This window comes from Oncorhynchus gorbuscha, unplaced genomic scaffold, assembly GCF_021184085.1.
Source record: "Oncorhynchus gorbuscha isolate QuinsamMale2020 ecotype Even-year unplaced genomic scaffold, OgorEven_v1.0 Un_scaffold_1162, whole genome shotgun sequence".
In the NCBI taxonomy this organism is placed as follows: domain Eukaryota; kingdom Metazoa; phylum Chordata; class Actinopteri; order Salmoniformes; family Salmonidae; genus Oncorhynchus; species Oncorhynchus gorbuscha.
The window spans coordinates 5001-24788 of NW_025746027.1; the positions used below are offsets into that span (position 1 = coordinate 5001).

Below are 19788 nucleotides of genomic sequence, written 5' to 3' on the forward strand. Positions count from 1 at the left end.
CAAAAGGCTCCCAGTTGGACAGACAGCAGATGGTTAATGCAAAATAAGAGCCATATAAAGCTAAACGTGACAGGCGTAGTCCTTATCCAACCCTATCAGGCCTCAGAGTGTCTCTGGTCCAGGCCTCTGTCGGGTGGATCCTGTAAAAGCAACCTAAGGTCCCTACAGAAGCTTTTCTCCTAACACCTAGGCTACAGCTGTCCATACATATGCCAACACATTCTTTAAACAAACTTTCAGACTGACCAACCGACGATACAAATATGGAATAATAACTTCTGAGTAGGCAACTAGAAAATGAACTTGATTGCTTTTTGGTTTTGCTGTCTCCCGTTTCATTCCGTAAGAGAAGAGAAGGGCCATGAAAGAGAGATGTTTTATAATCTATTGAAGTCGGTGACGTTTTAGAACGTTGCAACGACGATCCGTTAAACTGCGCGCGGAATTAGAGTGCTGCAGGCAGATGATCATGTGGCTCGAGCGAAAGGAAGAGCCCCTGCGCGCTGAGCGGCTGAGAGCGCGGGCTTTGGACTCCGGAAGAAGGGCGATGGAATAGAATTCGACGTTGCCTGGCGACCGACCGACCCACCGACCGACCGACCAAACCGACGGTCGACTGAACTATTGGGAGTCAATATGCCAACGTTTTCTGTCATGTACAAAGGGGCAGTTATCATTAGCAGGTAAACTCCAGTGAAGAGAGGACGAGGGGAGCGGAGCAGGTGTTTGTGAAAGAATGATGATGTGTTTTTACAAATCCGCTTTTTACCTTCTTGAACACGTTTTTGTATATATATATATATATATAGGAATACTAGGCTATTATTAAAACCGTTGATGACCAGAATGTCATTTGTTTAGGCTGTCAATTGATTGAAAAACGGATTTTAAAGCGCCTTTGAATGGCGCGTTTCTCCACCGCAGAAGCCCGATAGACAACCAATTCTGTTTTTGATAGTGCAATTCACTGTAGGATATATGCTTTTTTTTTTTGTGAACACAATATATAATGTAGTTTAAACGAACGTATTAGAAAAATACACATTTCTTTGCAGGTTTGATCAATTACAATAATGTTTGGAGTTGTGTTGTGCCGGTTAAATTGTTGTTGATAAAGAACAAATGTAATACCAGTGTATTTTATCAAGAGTGTAGTCTATCTGTAGTGTATTTTACCCAGTGTGTATTATCTTTAGTGTATTTTATCAAGAGTGTATTCTATCTTTAGTGTATTTTACCCAGTGTGTAGTCTATATTTAGTGTATTTTACCCAGTGTATTTTACCAAGTGTGTAGTCTATCTTTAGTGTATTTTACCCAGTGTGTATTTTACCCAGTGTGTAGTCTATATTTAGTGTATTTTACCCAGTGTGTAGTCTATCTTTAGTGTATTTTACCCAGTGTGTAGTCTATATTCAGTGTATTTTGCCCAGTGTGTAGTCTATATTCAGTGTATTTTGCCCAGTGTATTTTATCAAGAGTGTATTCTATCTGTAGTGTATTTTACCCAGTGTGTAGTCTATCTTTAGTGTATTTTACCCCGTGTGTATTCTATCTTTAGTGCATTTTACCCAGTGTGTATTCTATCTTTAGTGCATTTTACCCAGTGTGTAGTGTATTTTACCCAGTGTGTAGTCTATCTTTAGTGCATTTTACCCAGTGTGTAGTGTATTTTACCCAGTGTATTTTACCCAGTGTGTAGTCTATATTTAGTGTATTTTACCCAGTGTGTAGTCATTCTTTAGTGTATTTTTACCCAGTGTGTAGTCTATATTCAGTGTATTTTGCCCAGTGTGTAGTCTATATTCAGTGTATTTTGCCCAGTGTATTTTATCAAGAGTGTATTCTATCTGTAGTGTATTTTACCCAGTGTGTAGTCTATCTTTAGTGTATTTTACCCCGTGTGTATTCTATCTTTAGTGCATTTTACCCAGTGTGTATTCTATCTTTAGTGCATTTTACCCAGTGTGTAGTGTATTTTACCCAGTGTGTAGTCTATCTTTAGTGCATTTTACCCAGTGTGTAGTCTATATTTAGTGTATTTTACCCAGTGTATTTTATCAAGAGTGTATTCTATCTGTAGTGTATTTTACCCAGTGTGTAGTCTATCTTTAGTGTATTTTACCCAGTGTGTAGTCTATTTTACCCAGTGTGTAGTCTATCTTTAGTGTATTTTACCCAGTGTGTATTCTATCTTTAGTGTATTTTACCCAGTGTGTAGTCTATCTTTAGTGTATTTTACCCAGTGTGTAGTCTATCTTTAGTGTATTTTACCCAGTGTGTAGTCTATCTTTAGTGTATTTTACCCAGTGTGTAGTCTATTTTACCCAGTGTGTAGTCTATCTTTAGTGTATTTTACCCAGTGTGTATTCTATCTTTAGTGTATTTTACCCAGTGTGTAGTCTATCTTTAGTGTATTTTACCCAGTGTGTAGTCTATCTTTAGTGTATTTTACCCAGTGTGTAGTCTATCTTTAGTGTATTTTACCCAGTGTGTAGTCTATCTTTAGTGTATTTTACCCAGTGTGTAGTCTATATTTAGTGTATTTTACCCAGTGTGTAGTCTATCTTTAGTGTATTTTACCCAGTGTGTAGTCTATATTTAGTGTATTTTACCCAGTGTGTAGTCTATATTTAGTGTCTTTTACCCAGTGTGTAGTCTATATTTAGTGTATTTTACCCAGTGTATTTTACCCAGTGTGTAGTCTATATTCAGTGTATTTTGCCCAGTGTGTAGTCTATATTTAGTGTATTTTACCCAGTGTATTTTACCCAGTGTGTAGTCTATATTCAGTGTATTTTGCCCAGTGTGTAGTCTATATTTAGTGTATTTTACCCAGTGTGTAGTCTATATTTAGTGTATTTTACCCAGTGTGTAGTCTATATTTAGTGTATTTTACCCAGTGTGTAGTGTATTTTACCCAGTGTGTAGTCTATATTTAGTGTATTTTACCCAGTGTGTAGTCTATCTTTAGTGTATTTTACCCAGTGTGTAGTCTATATTTAGTGTATTTTACCCAGTGTGTAGTCTATCTTTAGTGTATTTTACCCAGTGTGTAGTCTATATTTAGTGTATTTTACCCAGTGTGTAGTCTATCTGTAGTGTATTTTACCCAGTGTGTAGTCTATCTTTAGTGTATTTTACCCAGTGTGTAGTCTATATTTAGTGTATTTTACCCAGTGTGTAGTCTATATTTAGTGTATTTTACCCAGTGTGTAGTCTATCTTTAGTGTATTTTACCCAGTGTGTAGTCTATCTTTAGTGTATTTTACCCAGTGTGTAGTCTATCTTTAGTGTATTTTACCCAGTGTGTAGTCTATTTTACCCAGTGTGTAGTCTATCTTTAGTGTATTTTACCCAGTGTGTATTCTATCTTTAGTGTATTTTACCCAGTGTGTAGTCTATCTTTATTGTATTTTACCCAGTGTGTAGTCTATCTGTAGTGTATTTTATCAAGTGTGTAGTCTATATTCAGTGTATTTTACCCAGTGTGTATTCTATCTTTAGTGTATTTTACCCAGTGTGTAGTCTATCTTTAGTGTATTTTACCCAGTGTGTAGTCTATATTCAGTGTATTTTGCCCAGTGTGTAGTCTATATTCAGTGTATTTTACCCAGTGTGTATTCTATCTTTAGTGCATTTTACCCAGTGTGTAGTGTATTTTACCCAGTGTGTAGTCTATCTTTAGTGTATTTTACCCAGTGTGTATTCTATCTTTAGTGCATTTTACCCAGTGTGTAGTGTATTTTACCCAGTGTATTTTACCCAGTGTGTAGTCTATATTTAGTGTATTTTACCCAGTGTGTAGTCTATCTTTAGTGTATTTTACCCAGTGTGTAGTCTATATTCAGTGTATTTTGCCCAGTGTGTAGTCTATATTCAGTGTATTTTGCCCAGTGTATTTTATCAAGAGTGTATTCTATCTGTAGTGTATTTTACCCAGTGTGTAGTCTATCTTTAGTGTATTTTACCCCGTGTGTATTCTATCTTTAGTGCATTTTACCCAGTGTGTATTCTATCTTTAGTGCATTTTACCCAGTGTGTAGTGTATTTTACCCAGTGTGTAGTCTATCTTTAGTGCATTTTACCCAGTGTGTAGTGTATTTTACCCAGTGTATTTTACCCAGTGTGTAGTCTATATTTAGTGTATTTTACCCAGTGTGTAGTCATTCTTTAGTGTATTTTACCCAGTGTGTAGTCTATATTCAGTGTATTTTGCCCAGTGTGTAGTCTATATTCAGTGTATTTTGCCCAGTGTATTTTATCAAGAGTGTATTCTATCTGTAGTGTATTTTACCCAGTGTGTAGTCTATCTTTAGTGTATTTTACCCCGTGTGTATTCTATCTTTAGTGCATTTTACCCAGTGTGTATTCTATCTTTAGTGCATTTTACCCAGTGTGTAGTGTATTTTACCCAGTGTGTAGTCTATCTTTAGTGCATTTTACCCAGTGTGTAGTCTATATTTAGTGTATTTTACCCAGTGTATTTTATCAAGAGTGTATTCTATCTGTAGTGTATTTTACCCAGTGTGTAGTCTATCTTTAGTGTATTTTACCCAGTGTGTAGTCTATTTTACCCAGTGTGTAGTCTATCTTTAGTGTATTTTACCCAGTGTGTATTCTATCTTTAGTGTATTTTACCCAGTGTGTAGTCTATCTTTAGTGTATTTTACCCAGTGTGTAGTCTATCTTTAGTGTATTTTACCCAGTGTGTAGTCTATCTTTAGTGTATTTTACCCAGTGTGTAGTCTATCTTTAGTGTATTTTACCCAGTGTGTAGTCTATATTTAGTGTATTTTACCCAGTGTGTAGTCTATCTTTAGTGTATTTTACCCAGTGTGTAGTCTATATTTAGTGTATTTTACCCAGTGTGTAGTCTATATTTAGTGTCTTTTACCCAGTGTGTAGTCTATATTTAGTGTATTTTACCCAGTGTATTTTACCCAGTGTGTAGTCTATATTCAGTGTATTTTGCCCAGTGTGTAGTCTATATTTAGTGTATTTTACCCAGTGTATTTTACCCAGTGTGTAGTCTATATTCAGTGTATTTTGCCCAGTGTGTAGTCTATATTTAGTGTATTTTACCCAGTGTGTAGTCTATATTTAGTGTATTTTACCCAGTGTGTAGTCTATATTTAGTGTATTTTACCCAGTGTGTAGTGTATTTTACCCAGTGTGTAGTCTATCTTTAGTGTATTTTACCCAGTGTGTAGTCTATCTTTAGTGTATTTTACCCAGTGTGTAGTCTATCTTTAGTGTATTTTACCCAGTGTGTAGTCTATATTTAGTGTATTTTACCCAGTGTGTAGTCTATATTCAGTGTATTTTGCCCAGTGTGTAGTCTATATTTAGTGTATTTTACCCAGTGTGTAGTCTATATTTAGTGTATTTTACCCAGTGTGTAGTCTATATTTAGTGTATTTTACCCAGTGTGTAGTCTATATTTAGTGTATTTTACCCAGTGTATTTTACCCAGTGTGTAGTCTATATTCAGTGTATTTTGCCCAGTGTGTAGTCTATATTTAGTGTATTTTACCCAGTGTGTAGTCTATATTTAGTGTATTTTACCCAGTGTGTAGTCTATATTTAGTGTATTTTACCCAGTGTGTAGTGTATTTTACCCAGTGTGTAGTTTATCTTTAGTGTATTTTACCCAGTGTGTAGTGTATTTTACCCAGTGTGTAGTTTATCTTTAGTGCATTTTACCCAGTGTGTAGTCTATATTTAGTGTATTTTACCCAGTGTGTAGTGTATTTTACCCAGTGTGTAGTCTATCTTTAGTGTATTTTACCCAGTGTGTATTCTATCTTTAGTGCATTTTACCCAGTGTGTAGTGTATTTTACCCAGTGTATTTTACCCAGTGTGTAGTCTATATTTAGTGTATTTTACCCAGTGTGTAGTCTATATTTAGTGTATTTTACCCAGTGTGTAGTGTATTTTACCCAGTGTGTAGTTTATCTTTAGTGTATTTTACCCAGTGTGTAGTGTATTTTTACCCAGTGTGTAGTTTATCTTTAGTGCATTTTACCCAGTGTGTAGTGTATTTTACCCAGTGTGTAGTCTATCTTTAGTGTATTTTACCCAGTGTGTATTCTATCTTTAGTGCATTTTACCCAGTGTGTAGTGTATTTTACCCAGTGTATTTTACCCAGTGTGTAGTCTATATTTAGTGTATTTTACCCAGTGTGTAGTCTATCTTTAGTGTATTTTACCCAGTGTGTAGTCTATATTCAGTGTATTTTGCCCAGTGTGTAGTCTATATTCAGTGTATTTTGCCCAGTGTATTTTATCAAGAGTGTATTCTATCTGTAGTGTATTTTACCCAGTGTGTAGTCTATCTTTAGTGTATTTTACCCAGTGTGTATTCTATCTTTAGTGCATTTTACCCAGTGTGTATTCTATCTTTAGTGCATTTTACCCAGTGTGTAGTGTATTTTACCCAGTGTGTAGTCTATCTTTAGTGCATTTTACCCAGTGTGTAGTCTATATTTAGTGTATTTTACCCAGTGTATTTTATCAAGAGTGTATTCTATCTGTAGTGTATTTTACCCAGTGTGTAGTCTATCTTTAGTGTATTTTACCCAGTGTGTAGTCTATATTCAGTGTATTTTGCCCAGTGTGTAGTCTATATTCAGTGTATTTTGCCCAGTGTGTAGTCTATAATCAGTGTATTTTGCCCAGTGTGTAGTCTATCTTTAGTGTACTTTACCCAGTGTGTAGTCTATCTTTAGTGTATTTTACCCAGTGTGTAGTCTATCTTTAGTGTATTTTACCCAGTGTGTAGTCTATATTCAGTGTATTTTGCCCAGTGTGTAGTCTATATTTCGTGTATTTTACCCAGTGTATTTTATCAAGAGTGTATTCTATCTTTAGTGTATTTTGCCCAGTGTGTAGTCTATCTGTAGTGTATTTTACCCAGTGTGTAGTCTATCTTTAGTGTATTTTACCCAGTGTATTTTATCAAGAGTGTATTCTATCTGTAGTGTATTTTACCCAGTGTGTAGTCTATCTTTAGTGTATTTTACCCAGTGTGTAGTCTATATTCAGTGTATTTTGCCCAGTGTGTAGTCTATATTCAGTGTATTTTGCCCAGTGTGTAGTCTATCTTTAGTGTATTTTACCCAGTGTGTAGTCTATCTTTAGTGTATTTTATCCAGTGTGTATTCTATCTTTAGTGCATTTTACCCAGTGTGTAGTGTATTTTACCCAGTGTATTTTACCCAGTGTGTAGTCTATATTTAGTGTATTTTACCCAGTGTGTAGTCTATCTTTAGTGTATTTTACCCAGTGTGTAGCCTATATTTAGTGTATTTTACCCAGTGTGTATTCTATCTTTAGTGCATTTTACCCAGTGTGTATTCTATCTTTAGTGCATTTTACCCAGTGTGTAGTGTATTTTACCCAGTGTGTAGTCTATCTTTAGTGCATTTTACCCAGTGTGTAGTCTATATTTAGTGTATTTTGCCCAGTGTGTAGTCTATATTCAGTGTATTTTGCCCAGTGTGTAGTCTATATTCAGTGTATTTTGCCCAGTGTGTAGTCTATATTCAGTGTATTTTGCCCAGTGTGTAGTCTATATTCAGTGTATTTTGCCCAGTGTGTAGTCTATATTCAGTGTATTTTGCCCAGTGTATTTTATCAAGAGTGTATTCTATCTGTAGTGTATTTTACCCAGTGTGTAGTCTATCTTTAGTGTATTTTACCCCGTGTGTATTCTATCTTTAGTGCATTTTACCCAGTGTGTATTCTATCTTTAGTGCATTTTACCCAGTGTGTAGTGTATTTTACCCAGTGTGTAGTCTATCTTTAGTGCATTTTACCCAGTGTGTAGTGTATTTTACCCAGTGTATTTTACCCAGTGTGTAGTCTATATTTAGTGTATTTTACCCAGTGTGTAGTCATTCTTTAGTGTATTTTACCCAGTGTGTAGTCTATATTCAGTGTATTTTGCCCAGTGTGTAGTCTATATTCAGTGTATTTTGCCCAGTGTATTTTATCAAGAGTGTATTCTATCTGTAGTGTATTTTACCCAGTGTGTAGTCTATCTTTAGTGTATTTTACCCCGTGTGTATTCTATCTTTAGTGCATTTTACCCAGTGTGTATTCTATCTTTAGTGCATTTTACCCAGTGTGTAGTGTATTTTACCCAGTGTGTAGTCTATCTTTAGTGCATTTTACCCAGTGTGTAGTCTATATTTAGTGTATTTTACCCAGTGTATTTTATCAAGAGTGTATTCTATCTGTAGTGTATTTTACCCAGTGTGTAGTCTATCTTTAGTGTATTTTACCCAGTGTGTAGTCTATTTTACCCAGTGTGTAGTCTATCTTTAGTGTATTTTACCCAGTGTGTATTCTATCTTTAGTGTATTTTACCCAGTGTGTAGTCTATCTTTAGTGTATTTTACCCAGTGTGTAGTCTATCTTTAGTGTATTTTACCCAGTGTGTAGTCTATCTTTAGTGTATTTTACCCAGTGTGTAGTCTATCTTTAGTGTATTTTACCCAGTGTGTAGTCTATATTTAGTGTATTTTACCCAGTGTGTAGTCTATCTTTAGTGTATTTTACCCAGTGTGTAGTCTATATTTAGTGTATTTTACCCAGTGTGTAGTCTATATTTAGTGTCTTTTACCCAGTGTGTAGTCTATATTTAGTGTATTTTACCCAGTGTATTTTACCCAGTGTGTAGTCTATATTCAGTGTATTTTGCCCAGTGTGTAGTCTATATTTAGTGTATTTTACCCAGTGTATTTTACCCAGTGTGTAGTCTATATTCAGTGTATTTTGCCCAGTGTGTAGTCTATATTTAGTGTATTTTACCCAGTGTGTAGTCTATATTTAGTGTATTTTACCCAGTGTGTAGTCTATATTTAGTGTATTTTACCCAGTGTGTAGTGTATTTTACCCAGTGTGTAGTCTATCTTTAGTGTATTTTACCCAGTGTGTAGTCTATCTTTAGTGTATTTTACCCAGTGTGTAGTCTATCTTTAGTGTATTTTACCCAGTGTGTAGTCTATATTTAGTGTATTTTACCCAGTGTGTAGTCTATATTCAGTGTATTTTGCCCAGTGTGTAGTCTATATTTAGTGTATTTTACCCAGTGTGTAGTCTATATTTAGTGTATTTTACCCAGTGTGTAGTCTATATTTAGTGTATTTTACCCAGTGTGTAGTCTATATTTAGTGTATTTTACCCAGTGTATTTTACCCAGTGTGTAGTCTATATTCAGTGTATTTTGCCCAGTGTGTAGTCTATATTTAGTGTATTTTACCCAGTGTGTAGTCTATATTTAGTGTATTTTACCCAGTGTGTAGTCTATATTTAGTGTATTTTACCCAGTGTGTAGTGTATTTTACCCAGTGTGTAGTTTATCTTTAGTGTATTTTACCCAGTGTGTAGTGTATTTTACCCAGTGTGTAGTTTATCTTTAGTGCATTTTACCCAGTGTGTAGTCTATATTTAGTGTATTTTACCCAGTGTGTAGTGTATTTTACCCAGTGTGTAGTCTATCTTTAGTGTATTTTACCCAGTGTGTATTCTATCTTTAGTGCATTTTACCCAGTGTGTAGTGTATTTTACCCAGTGTATTTTACCCAGTGTGTAGTCTATATTTAGTGTATTTTACCCAGTGTGTAGTCTATATTTAGTGTATTTTACCCAGTGTGTAGTGTATTTTACCCAGTGTGTAGTTTATCTTTAGTGTATTTTACCCAGTGTGTAGTGTATTTTTACCCAGTGTGTAGTTTATCTTTAGTGCATTTTACCCAGTGTGTAGTGTATTTTACCCAGTGTGTAGTCTATCTTTAGTGTATTTTACCCAGTGTGTATTCTATCTTTAGTGCATTTTACCCAGTGTGTAGTGTATTTTACCCAGTGTATTTTACCCAGTGTGTAGTCTATATTTAGTGTATTTTACCCAGTGTGTAGTCTATCTTTAGTGTATTTTACCCAGTGTGTAGTCTATATTCAGTGTATTTTGCCCAGTGTGTAGTCTATATTCAGTGTATTTTGCCCAGTGTATTTTATCAAGAGTGTATTCTATCTGTAGTGTATTTTACCCAGTGTGTAGTCTATCTTTAGTGTATTTTACCCAGTGTGTATTCTATCTTTAGTGCATTTTACCCAGTGTGTATTCTATCTTTAGTGCATTTTACCCAGTGTGTAGTGTATTTTACCCAGTGTGTAGTCTATCTTTAGTGCATTTTACCCAGTGTGTAGTCTATATTTAGTGTATTTTACCCAGTGTATTTTATCAAGAGTGTATTCTATCTGTAGTGTATTTTACCCAGTGTGTAGTCTATCTTTAGTGTATTTTACCCAGTGTGTAGTCTATATTCAGTGTATTTTGCCCAGTGTGTAGTCTATATTCAGTGTATTTTGCCCAGTGTGTAGTCTATAATCAGTGTATTTTGCCCAGTGTGTAGTCTATCTTTAGTGTACTTTACCCAGTGTGTAGTCTATCTTTAGTGTATTTTACCCAGTGTGTAGTCTATCTTTAGTGTATTTTACCCAGTGTGTAGTCTATATTCAGTGTATTTTGCCCAGTGTGTAGTCTATATTTCGTGTATTTTACCCAGTGTATTTTATCAAGAGTGTATTCTATCTTTAGTGTATTTTGCCCAGTGTGTAGTCTATCTGTAGTGTATTTTACCCAGTGTGTAGTCTATCTTTAGTGTATTTTACCCAGTGTATTTTATCAAGAGTGTATTCTATCTGTAGTGTATTTTACCCAGTGTGTAGTCTATCTTTAGTGTATTTTACCCAGTGTGTAGTCTATATTCAGTGTATTTTGCCCAGTGTGTAGTCTATATTCAGTGTATTTTGCCCAGTGTGTAGTCTATCTTTAGTGTATTTTACCCAGTGTGTAGTCTATCTTTAGTGTATTTTATCCAGTGTGTATTCTATCTTTAGTGCATTTTACCCAGTGTGTAGTGTATTTTACCCAGTGTATTTTACCCAGTGTGTAGTCTATATTTAGTGTATTTTACCCAGTGTGTAGTCTATCTTTAGTGTATTTTACCCAGTGTGTAGCCTATATTTAGTGTATTTTACCCAGTGTGTATTCTATCTTTAGTGCATTTTACCCAGTGTGTATTCTATCTTTAGTGCATTTTACCCAGTGTGTAGTGTATTTTACCCAGTGTGTAGTCTATCTTTAGTGCATTTTACCCAGTGTGTAGTCTATATTTAGTGTATTTTGCCCAGTGTGTAGTCTATATTCAGTGTATTTTGCCCAGTGTGTAGTCTATATTCAGTGTATTTTGCCCAGTGTGTAGTCTATATTCAGTGTATTTTGCCCAGTGTGTAGTCTATATTCAGTGTATTTTGCCCAGTGTGTAGTCTATATTCAGTGTATTTTGCCCAGTGTATTTTATCAAGAGTGTATTCTATCTGTAGTGTATTTTACCCAGTGTGTAGTCTATCTTTAGTGTATTTTACCCCGTGTGTATTCTATCTTTAGTGCATTTTACCCAGTGTGTATTCTATCTTTAGTGCATTTTACCCAGTGTGTAGTGTATTTTACCCAGTGTGTAGTCTATCTTTAGTGCATTTTACCCAGTGTGTAGTGTATTTTACCCAGTGTATTTTACCCAGTGTGTAGTCTATATTTAGTGTATTTTACCCAGTGTGTAGTCATTCTTTAGTGTATTTTACCCAGTGTGTAGTCTATATTCAGTGTATTTTGCCCAGTGTGTAGTCTATATTCAGTGTATTTTGCCCAGTGTATTTTATCAAGAGTGTATTCTATCTGTAGTGTATTTTACCCAGTGTGTAGTCTATCTTTAGTGTATTTTACCCCGTGTGTATTCTATCTTTAGTGCATTTTACCCAGTGTGTATTCTATCTTTAGTGCATTTTACCCAGTGTGTAGTGTATTTTACCCAGTGTGTAGTCTATCTTTAGTGCATTTTACCCAGTGTGTAGTGTATTTTACCCAGTGTATTTTACCCAGTGTGTAGTCTATATTTAGTGTATTTTACCCAGTGTGTAGTCATTCTTTAGTGTATTTTACCCAGTGTGTAGTCTATATTCAGTGTATTTTGCCCAGTGTGTAGTCTATATTCAGTGTATTTTGCCCAGTGTGTAGTCTATAATCAGTGTATTTTGCCCAGTGTGTAGTCTATCTTTAGTGTACTTTACCCAGTGTGTAGTCTATCTTTAGTGTATTTTACCCAGTGTGTAGTCTATCTTTAGTGTATTTTACCCAGTGTGTAGTCTATATTCAGTGTATTTTGCCCAGTGTGTAGTCTATATTTCGTGTATTTTACCCAGTGTATTTTATCAAGAGTGTATTCTATCTTTAGTGTATTTTGCCCAGTGTGTAGTCTATCTGTAGTGTATTTTACCCAGTGTGTAGTCTATCTTTAGTGTATTTTACCCAGTGTATTTTATCAAGAGTGTATTCTATCTGTAGTGTATTTTACCCAGTGTGTAGTCTATCTTTAGTGTATTTTACCCAGTGTGTAGTCTATATTCAGTGTATTTTGCCCAGTGTGTAGTCTATATTCAGTGTATTTTGCCCAGTGTGTAGTCTATCTTTAGTGTATTTTACCCAGTGTGTAGTCTATCTTTAGTGTATTTTATCCAGTGTGTATTCTATCTTTAGTGCATTTTACCCAGTGTGTAGTGTATTTTACCCAGTGTATTTTACCCAGTGTGTAGTCTATATTTAGTGTATTTTACCCAGTGTGTAGTCTATCTTTAGTGTATTTTACCCAGTGTGTAGCCTATATTTAGTGTATTTTACCCAGTGTGTATTCTATCTTTAGTGCATTTTACCCAGTGTGTATTCTATCTTTAGTGCATTTTACCCAGTGTGTAGTGTATTTTACCCAGTGTGTAGTCTATCTTTAGTGCATTTTACCCAGTGTGTAGTCTATATTTAGTGTATTTTGCCCAGTGTGTAGTCTATATTCAGTGTATTTTGCCCAGTGTGTAGTCTATATTCAGTGTATTTTGCCCAGTGTGTAGTCTATATTCAGTGTATTTTGCCCAGTGTGTAGTCTATATTCAGTGTATTTTGCCCAGTGTGTAGTCTATATTCAGTGTATTTTGCCCAGTGTATTTTATCAAGAGTGTATTCTATCTGTAGTGTATTTTACCCAGTGTGTAGTCTATCTTTAGTGTATTTTACCCCGTGTGTATTCTATCTTTAGTGCATTTTACCCAGTGTGTATTCTATCTTTAGTGCATTTTACCCAGTGTGTAGTGTATTTTACCCAGTGTGTAGTCTATCTTTAGTGCATTTTACCCAGTGTGTAGTGTATTTTACCCAGTGTATTTTACCCAGTGTGTAGTCTATATTTAGTGTATTTTACCCAGTGTGTAGTCATTCTTTAGTGTATTTTACCCAGTGTGTAGTCTATATTCAGTGTATTTTGCCCAGTGTGTAGTCTATATTCAGTGTATTTTGCCCAGTGTATTTTATCAAGAGTGTATTCTATCTGTAGTGTATTTTACCCAGTGTGTAGTCTATCTTTAGTGTATTTTACCCCGTGTGTATTCTATCTTTAGTGCATTTTACCCAGTGTGTATTCTATCTTTAGTGCATTTTACCCAGTGTGTAGTGTATTTTACCCAGTGTGTAGTCTATCTTTAGTGCATTTTACCCAGTGTGTAGTCTATATTTAGTGTATTTTACCCAGTGTATTTTATCAAGAGTGTATTCTATCTGTAGTGTATTTTACCCAGTGTGTAGTCTATCTTTAGTGTATTTTACCCAGTGTGTAGTCTATTTTACCCAGTGTGTAGTCTATCTTTAGTGTATTTTACCCAGTGTGTATTCTATCTTTAGTGTATTTTACCCAGTGTGTAGTCTATCTTTAGTGTATTTTACCCAGTGTGTAGTCTATCTTTAGTGTATTTTACCCAGTGTGTAGTCTATCTTTAGTGTATTTTACCCAGTGTGTAGTCTATCTTTAGTGTATTTTACCCAGTGTGTAGTCTATATTTAGTGTATTTTACCCAGTGTGTAGTCTATCTTTAGTGTATTTTACCCAGTGTGTAGTCTATATTTAGTGTATTTTACCCAGTGTGTAGTCTATATTTAGTGTCTTTTACCCAGTGTGTAGTCTATATTTAGTGTATTTTACCCAGTGTATTTTACCCAGTGTGTAGTCTATATTCAGTGTATTTTGCCCAGTGTGTAGTCTATATTTAGTGTATTTTACCCAGTGTATTTTACCCAGTGTGTAGTCTATATTCAGTGTATTTTGCCCAGTGTGTAGTCTATATTTAGTGTATTTTACCCAGTGTGTAGTCTATATTTAGTGTATTTTACCCAGTGTGTAGTCTATATTTAGTGTATTTTACCCAGTGTGTAGTGTATTTTACCCAGTGTGTAGTCTATCTTTAGTGTATTTTACCCAGTGTGTAGTCTATCTTTAGTGTATTTTACCCAGTGTGTAGTCTATCTTTAGTGTATTTTACCCAGTGTGTAGTCTATATTTAGTGTATTTTTACCCAGTGTGTAGTCTATATTCAGTGTATTTTGCCCAGTGTGTAGTCTATATTTAGTGTATTTTACCCAGTGTGTAGTCTATATTTAGTGTATTTTACCCAGTGTGTAGTCTATATTTAGTGTATTTTACCCAGTGTGTAGTCTATATTTAGTGTATTTTACCCAGTGTATTTTACCCAGTGTGTAGTCTATATTCAGTGTATTTTGCCCAGTGTGTAGTCTATATTTAGTGTATTTTACCCAGTGTGTAGTCTATATTTAGTGTATTTTACCCAGTGTGTAGTCTATATTTAGTGTATTTTACCCAGTGTGTAGTGTATTTTACCCAGTGTGTAGTTTATCTTTAGTGTATTTTACCCAGTGTGTAGTGTATTTTACCCAGTGTGTAGTTTATCTTTAGTGCATTTTACCCAGTGTGTAGTCTATATTTAGTGTATTTTACCCAGTGTGTAGTGTATTTTACCCAGTGTGTAGTCTATCTTTAGTGTATTTTACCCAGTGTGTATTCTATCTTTAGTGCATTTTACCCAGTGTGTAGTGTATTTTACCCAGTGTATTTTACCCAGTGTGTAGTCTATATTTAGTGTATTTTACCCAGTGTGTAGTCTATATTTAGTGTATTTTACCCAGTGTGTAGTGTATTTTACCCAGTGTGTAGTTTATCTTTAGTGTATTTTACCCAGTGTGTAGTGTATTTTTACCCAGTGTGTAGTTTATCTTTAGTGCATTTTACCCAGTGTGTAGTGTATTTTACCCAGTGTGTAGTCTATCTTTAGTGTATTTTACCCAGTGTGTATTCTATCTTTAGTGCATTTTACCCAGTGTGTAGTGTATTTTACCCAGTGTATTTTACCCAGTGTGTAGTCTATATTTAGTGTATTTTACCCAGTGTGTAGTCTATCTTTAGTGTATTTTACCCAGTGTGTAGTCTATATTCAGTGTATTTTGCCCAGTGTGTAGTCTATATTCAGTGTATTTTGCCCAGTGTATTTTATCAAGAGTGTATTCTATCTGTAGTGTATTTTACCCAGTGTGTAGTCTATCTTTAGTGTATTTTACCCAGTGTGTATTCTATCTTTAGTGCATTTTACCCAGTGTGTATTCTATCTTTAGTGCATTTTACCCAGTGTGTAGTGTATTTTACCCAGTGTGTAGTCTATCTTTAGTGCATTTTACCCAGTGTGTAGTCTATATTTAGTGTATTTTACCCAGTGTATTTTATCAAGAGTGTATTCTATCTGTAGTGTATTTTACCCAGTGTGTAGTCTATCTTTAGTGTATTTTACCCAGTGTGTAGTCTATATTCAGTGTATTTTGCCCAGTGTGTAGTCTATATTCAGTGTATTTTGCCCAGTGTGTAGTCTATAATCAGTGTATTTTGCCCAGTGTGTAGTCTATCTTTAGTGTACTTTACCCAGTGTGTAGTCTATCTTTAGTGTATTTTACCCAGTGTGTAGTCTATCTTTAGTGTATTTTACCCAGTGTGTAGTCTATATTCAGTGTATTTTGCCCAGTGTGTAGTCTATATTTCGTGTATTTTACCCAGTGTATTTTATCAAGAGTGTATTCTATCTTTAGTGTATTTTGCCCAGTGTGTAGTCTATCTGTAGTGTATTTTACCCAGTGTGTAGTCTATCTTTAGTGTATTTTACCCAGTGTATTTTATCAAGAGTGTATTCTATCTGTAGTGTATTTTACCCAGTGTGTAGTCTATCTTTAGTGTATTTTACCCAGTGTGTAGTCTATATTCAGTGTATTTTGCCCAGTGTGTAGTCTATATTCAGTGTATTTTGCCCAGTGTGTAGTCTATCTTTAGTGTATTTTACCCAGTGTGTAGTCTATCTTTAGTGTATTTTATCCAGTGTGTATTCTATCTTTAGTGCATTTTACCCAGTGTGTAGTGTATTTTACCCAGTGTATTTTACCCAGTGTGTAGTCTATATTTAGTGTATTTTACCCAGTGTGTAGTCTATCTTTAGTGTATTTTACCCAGTGTGTAGCCTATATTTAGTGTATTTTACCCAGTGTGTATTCTATCTTTAGTGCATTTTACCCAGTGTGTATTCTATCTTTAGTGCATTTTACCCAGTGTGTAGTGTATTTTACCCAGTGTGTAGTCTATCTTTAGTGCATTTTACCCAGTGTGTAGTCTATATTTAGTGTATTTTGCCCAGTGTGTAGTCTATATTCAGTGTATTTTGCCCAGTGTGTAGTCTATATTCAGTGTATTTTGCCCAGTGTGTAGTCTATATTTCGTGTATTTTACCCAGTGTATTTTATCAAGAGTGTATTCTATCTTTAGTGTATTTTGCCCAGTGTGTAGTCTATCTGTAGTGTATTTTACTCCGTGTGTAGTCTATCTTTAGTGTATTTTACCCAGTGTATTTTATCAAGAGTGTATTCTATCTGTAGTGTATTTTACCCAGTGTGTAGTCTATCTTTAGTGTATTTTACCCAGTGTGTAGTCTATATTCAGTGTATTTTGCCCAGTGTGTAGTCTATATTCAGTGTATTTTGCCCAGTGTGTAGTCTATCTTTAGTGTATTTTACCCAGTGTGTAGTCTATCTTTAGTGTATTTTACCCAGTGTATAGTCAATCTTTAGTGTATTTTACCCAGTGTGTAGTGTATCTGTAGTCTATTTTACCCAGTGTGTAGTCTATTTTACCCAGTGTGTAGTCTATCTTTAGTGTATTTTACCCAGTGTGTAGTCTATCTTTAGTGTATTTTACCCAGTGTGTAGTCTATATTTAGTGTATTTTACCCAGTGTGTAGTCTATCTTTAGTGTATTTTGCCCAGTGTTTATTCTATCTTTAGTGTATTTTACCCAGTGTGTAGTCTATCTTTAGTGTATTTTACCCAGTGTGTAGTCTATCTTTAGTGTATTTTCATAACGAGGATACAATAAACTACACTGTAATTTGAGTGTGGCCTACACAGCTCATCCGGTCAGTCACGCACCCCTCTCCATCTCTCCATGTGGGCAATGATGCAGGGAGATGGAATAGGGTTGGTTAGTTGTGAAGACCACATACATACACAGCACTAATCTCTCCCTGCCAGCTTGTTATAACGCCACAGCCTGTATTGAGCTGTTATTACACTACATTGTAGCCTATTATGGATGCATTTGGGAAGTTAATGCCAAAACCCAGTATTATTGTATTATTTTGTGACCCTCTGTTAGATATTTGCTATGTAACAACTGTTAGTCCAATCTGACCTGAAACAGAACCAAAAAGGAAATCAGGATTTTAGTCTTAACTATCCCAAATCTCCAAATGAAAACGTTGAAAGGAGAATTAGTGGGGAATTTGGCAAGGCTGCTCAACGTGTTTACTTTGCAGTCCTGGTGCCAATATGAGCTGATTTTCACAGAGAGAATAGACCAAATAGAAAATATAGCCAGAATAGAGTTGGGATTGGTGGCAATAATAGGACAAACGGTGGTCCAAAAATGGTGCGTTTGGACTCTCGGTCCAGTCAGGGGCTACAGCTACAGTAGTTGATACTGGGTTGAGTCTGAATGTCACACCCTGACCATAGTTTGCTTTGTATGTTTCTATGTTTTGTTTGGTCAGGGTGTGATCTGAGTGGGAATTCTATGTTACATGTCTAGTTTGTCTATTTCTATGTTTGGCCTGATATGGTTCTCAATCAGAGGCAGGTGTTCGTCATTGTCTCTGATTGGGAACCATATTTAGGTAGCCTGGTTTGTGTTGGGTTTTGTGGGTGATTGTCTCCTGTGTCAGTGTTTGTACCACACGGGACTGTTTCAGGTTTCATATCACTTCCTGGTTGTGTTCCCCTCCTCTCTCAGATGATTATCAGACATAGTACTTCCTGGCTGTGTTCCCCTCCTCTCTCAGATGATTATCAGACATAGTACTTCCTGGCTGTGTTCCCCTCCTCTCTCAGATGATTATCAGACATAGTACTTCCTGGTTGTGTTCCCCTCCTCTAAGATGATTATCAGACATAGTACTTCCTGGCTGTGTTCCCCTCCTCTCTCAGATGATTATCAGACATAGTACTTCCTGGCTGTGTTCCCCTCCTCTCTAAGATGATTATCAGACATAGTACTTCCTGGCTGTGTTCCCCTCCTCTCAGATGATTTTCAGACATAGTACTTCCTGGTTGTGTTCCCCTCCTCTCAGATGATTATCAGACATAGTACTTCCTGGCTGTGTTCCCCTCCTCTCTCAGATGATTTTCAGACATAGTACTTCCTGGCTGTGTTCCCCTCCTCTCTCAGATGATTATCAGACATAGTACTTCCTGGCTGTGTTCCCCTCCTCTCTCAGATGATTATCAGACATAGTACTTCCTGGCTGTGTTCCCCTCCTCTCAGATGATTTTCAGACATAGTACTTCCTGGCTGTGTTCCCCTCCTCTCAGATGATTTTCAGACATAGTACTTCCTGGCTGTGTTCCCCTCCTCTCAGATGATTTTCAGACATAGTACTTCCTGGCTGTGTTCCCCTCCTCTCAGATGATTTTCAGACATAGTACTTCATGGCTGTGTTCCCCTCCTCTCTCAGATGATTATCAGACATAGTACTTCCTGGTTGTGTTCCCCTCCTCTCTCAGATGATTATCAGACATAGTACTTCCTGGTTGTGTTCCCCTCCTCTCTCAGATGATTATCAGACATAGTACTTCCTGGTTGTGTTCCCCTCCTCTCTCAGATGATTATCAGACATAGTACTTCCTGGTTGTGTTCCCCTCCTCTCTCAGATGATTATCAGACATAGTACTTCCTGGCTGTGTTCCCCTCCTCTCTGATGATTATCAGACATAGTACTTCCTGGCTGTGTTCCCCTCCTCTCTCAGATGATTATCAGACATAGTACTTCCTGTCTGTGTTCCCCTTCTCTCTAAGATGATTTACAGTCATATTGCTTCCTGGCTGTGTTCCCCTCCTCTCTCAGATGATTTACAGTCATATTGCTTCCTGGCTGTGTTCCCCTCCTCTCTCAGATGATTTACAGTCATATTGCTTCCTGGCTGTGTTCCCCTCCTCTAAGATGATTATCAGACATAGTGCTTCCTGGTTGTGTTTCCCTCCTCTAAGATGATTATCAGACATAGTGCTTCCTGGTTGTGTTCCCCTCCTCTCTGATGATTATCAGACATAGTACTTCCTGTCTGTGTTCCCCTCCTCTCTAAGATGATTTACAGTCATATTGCTTCCTGGCTGTGTCCCCCTCCTCTCTAAGATGATTTACAGTCATATTGCTTCCTGGCTGTGTTCCCCTCCTCTCTCAGATGATTATCAGACATAGTACTTCCTGGTTGTGTTCCCCTCCTCTAAGATGATTATCAGACAT

At 36.1% G+C, this 19788-nt stretch overlaps 1 protein-coding gene across 6 annotated transcripts in view; it reads left to right on the forward strand.

Moving 5' to 3' along the window:
• Positions 1-476: 476 nt before the first annotated feature.
• The window catches only part of LOC124021689 (syntaxin-binding protein 4-like), a 131437-nt gene continuing 112125 nt past the window's right edge, over positions 477-19788 (forward strand). For 3 of the 6 annotated variants that reach the window (XM_046336802.1, XM_046336800.1, XM_046336801.1), the window contains exon 1: positions 479-683. In XM_046336802.1, the coding sequence (XP_046192758.1) occupies positions 637-683 (47 nt within the window). In that variant the 5' untranslated portion in view covers positions 479-636. Of the gene's footprint in view, positions 684-19788 lie in introns of all 6 variants that reach the window. The other 3 variants (XM_046336803.1, XM_046336805.1, XM_046336806.1) reach the window with 3 other exon arrangements.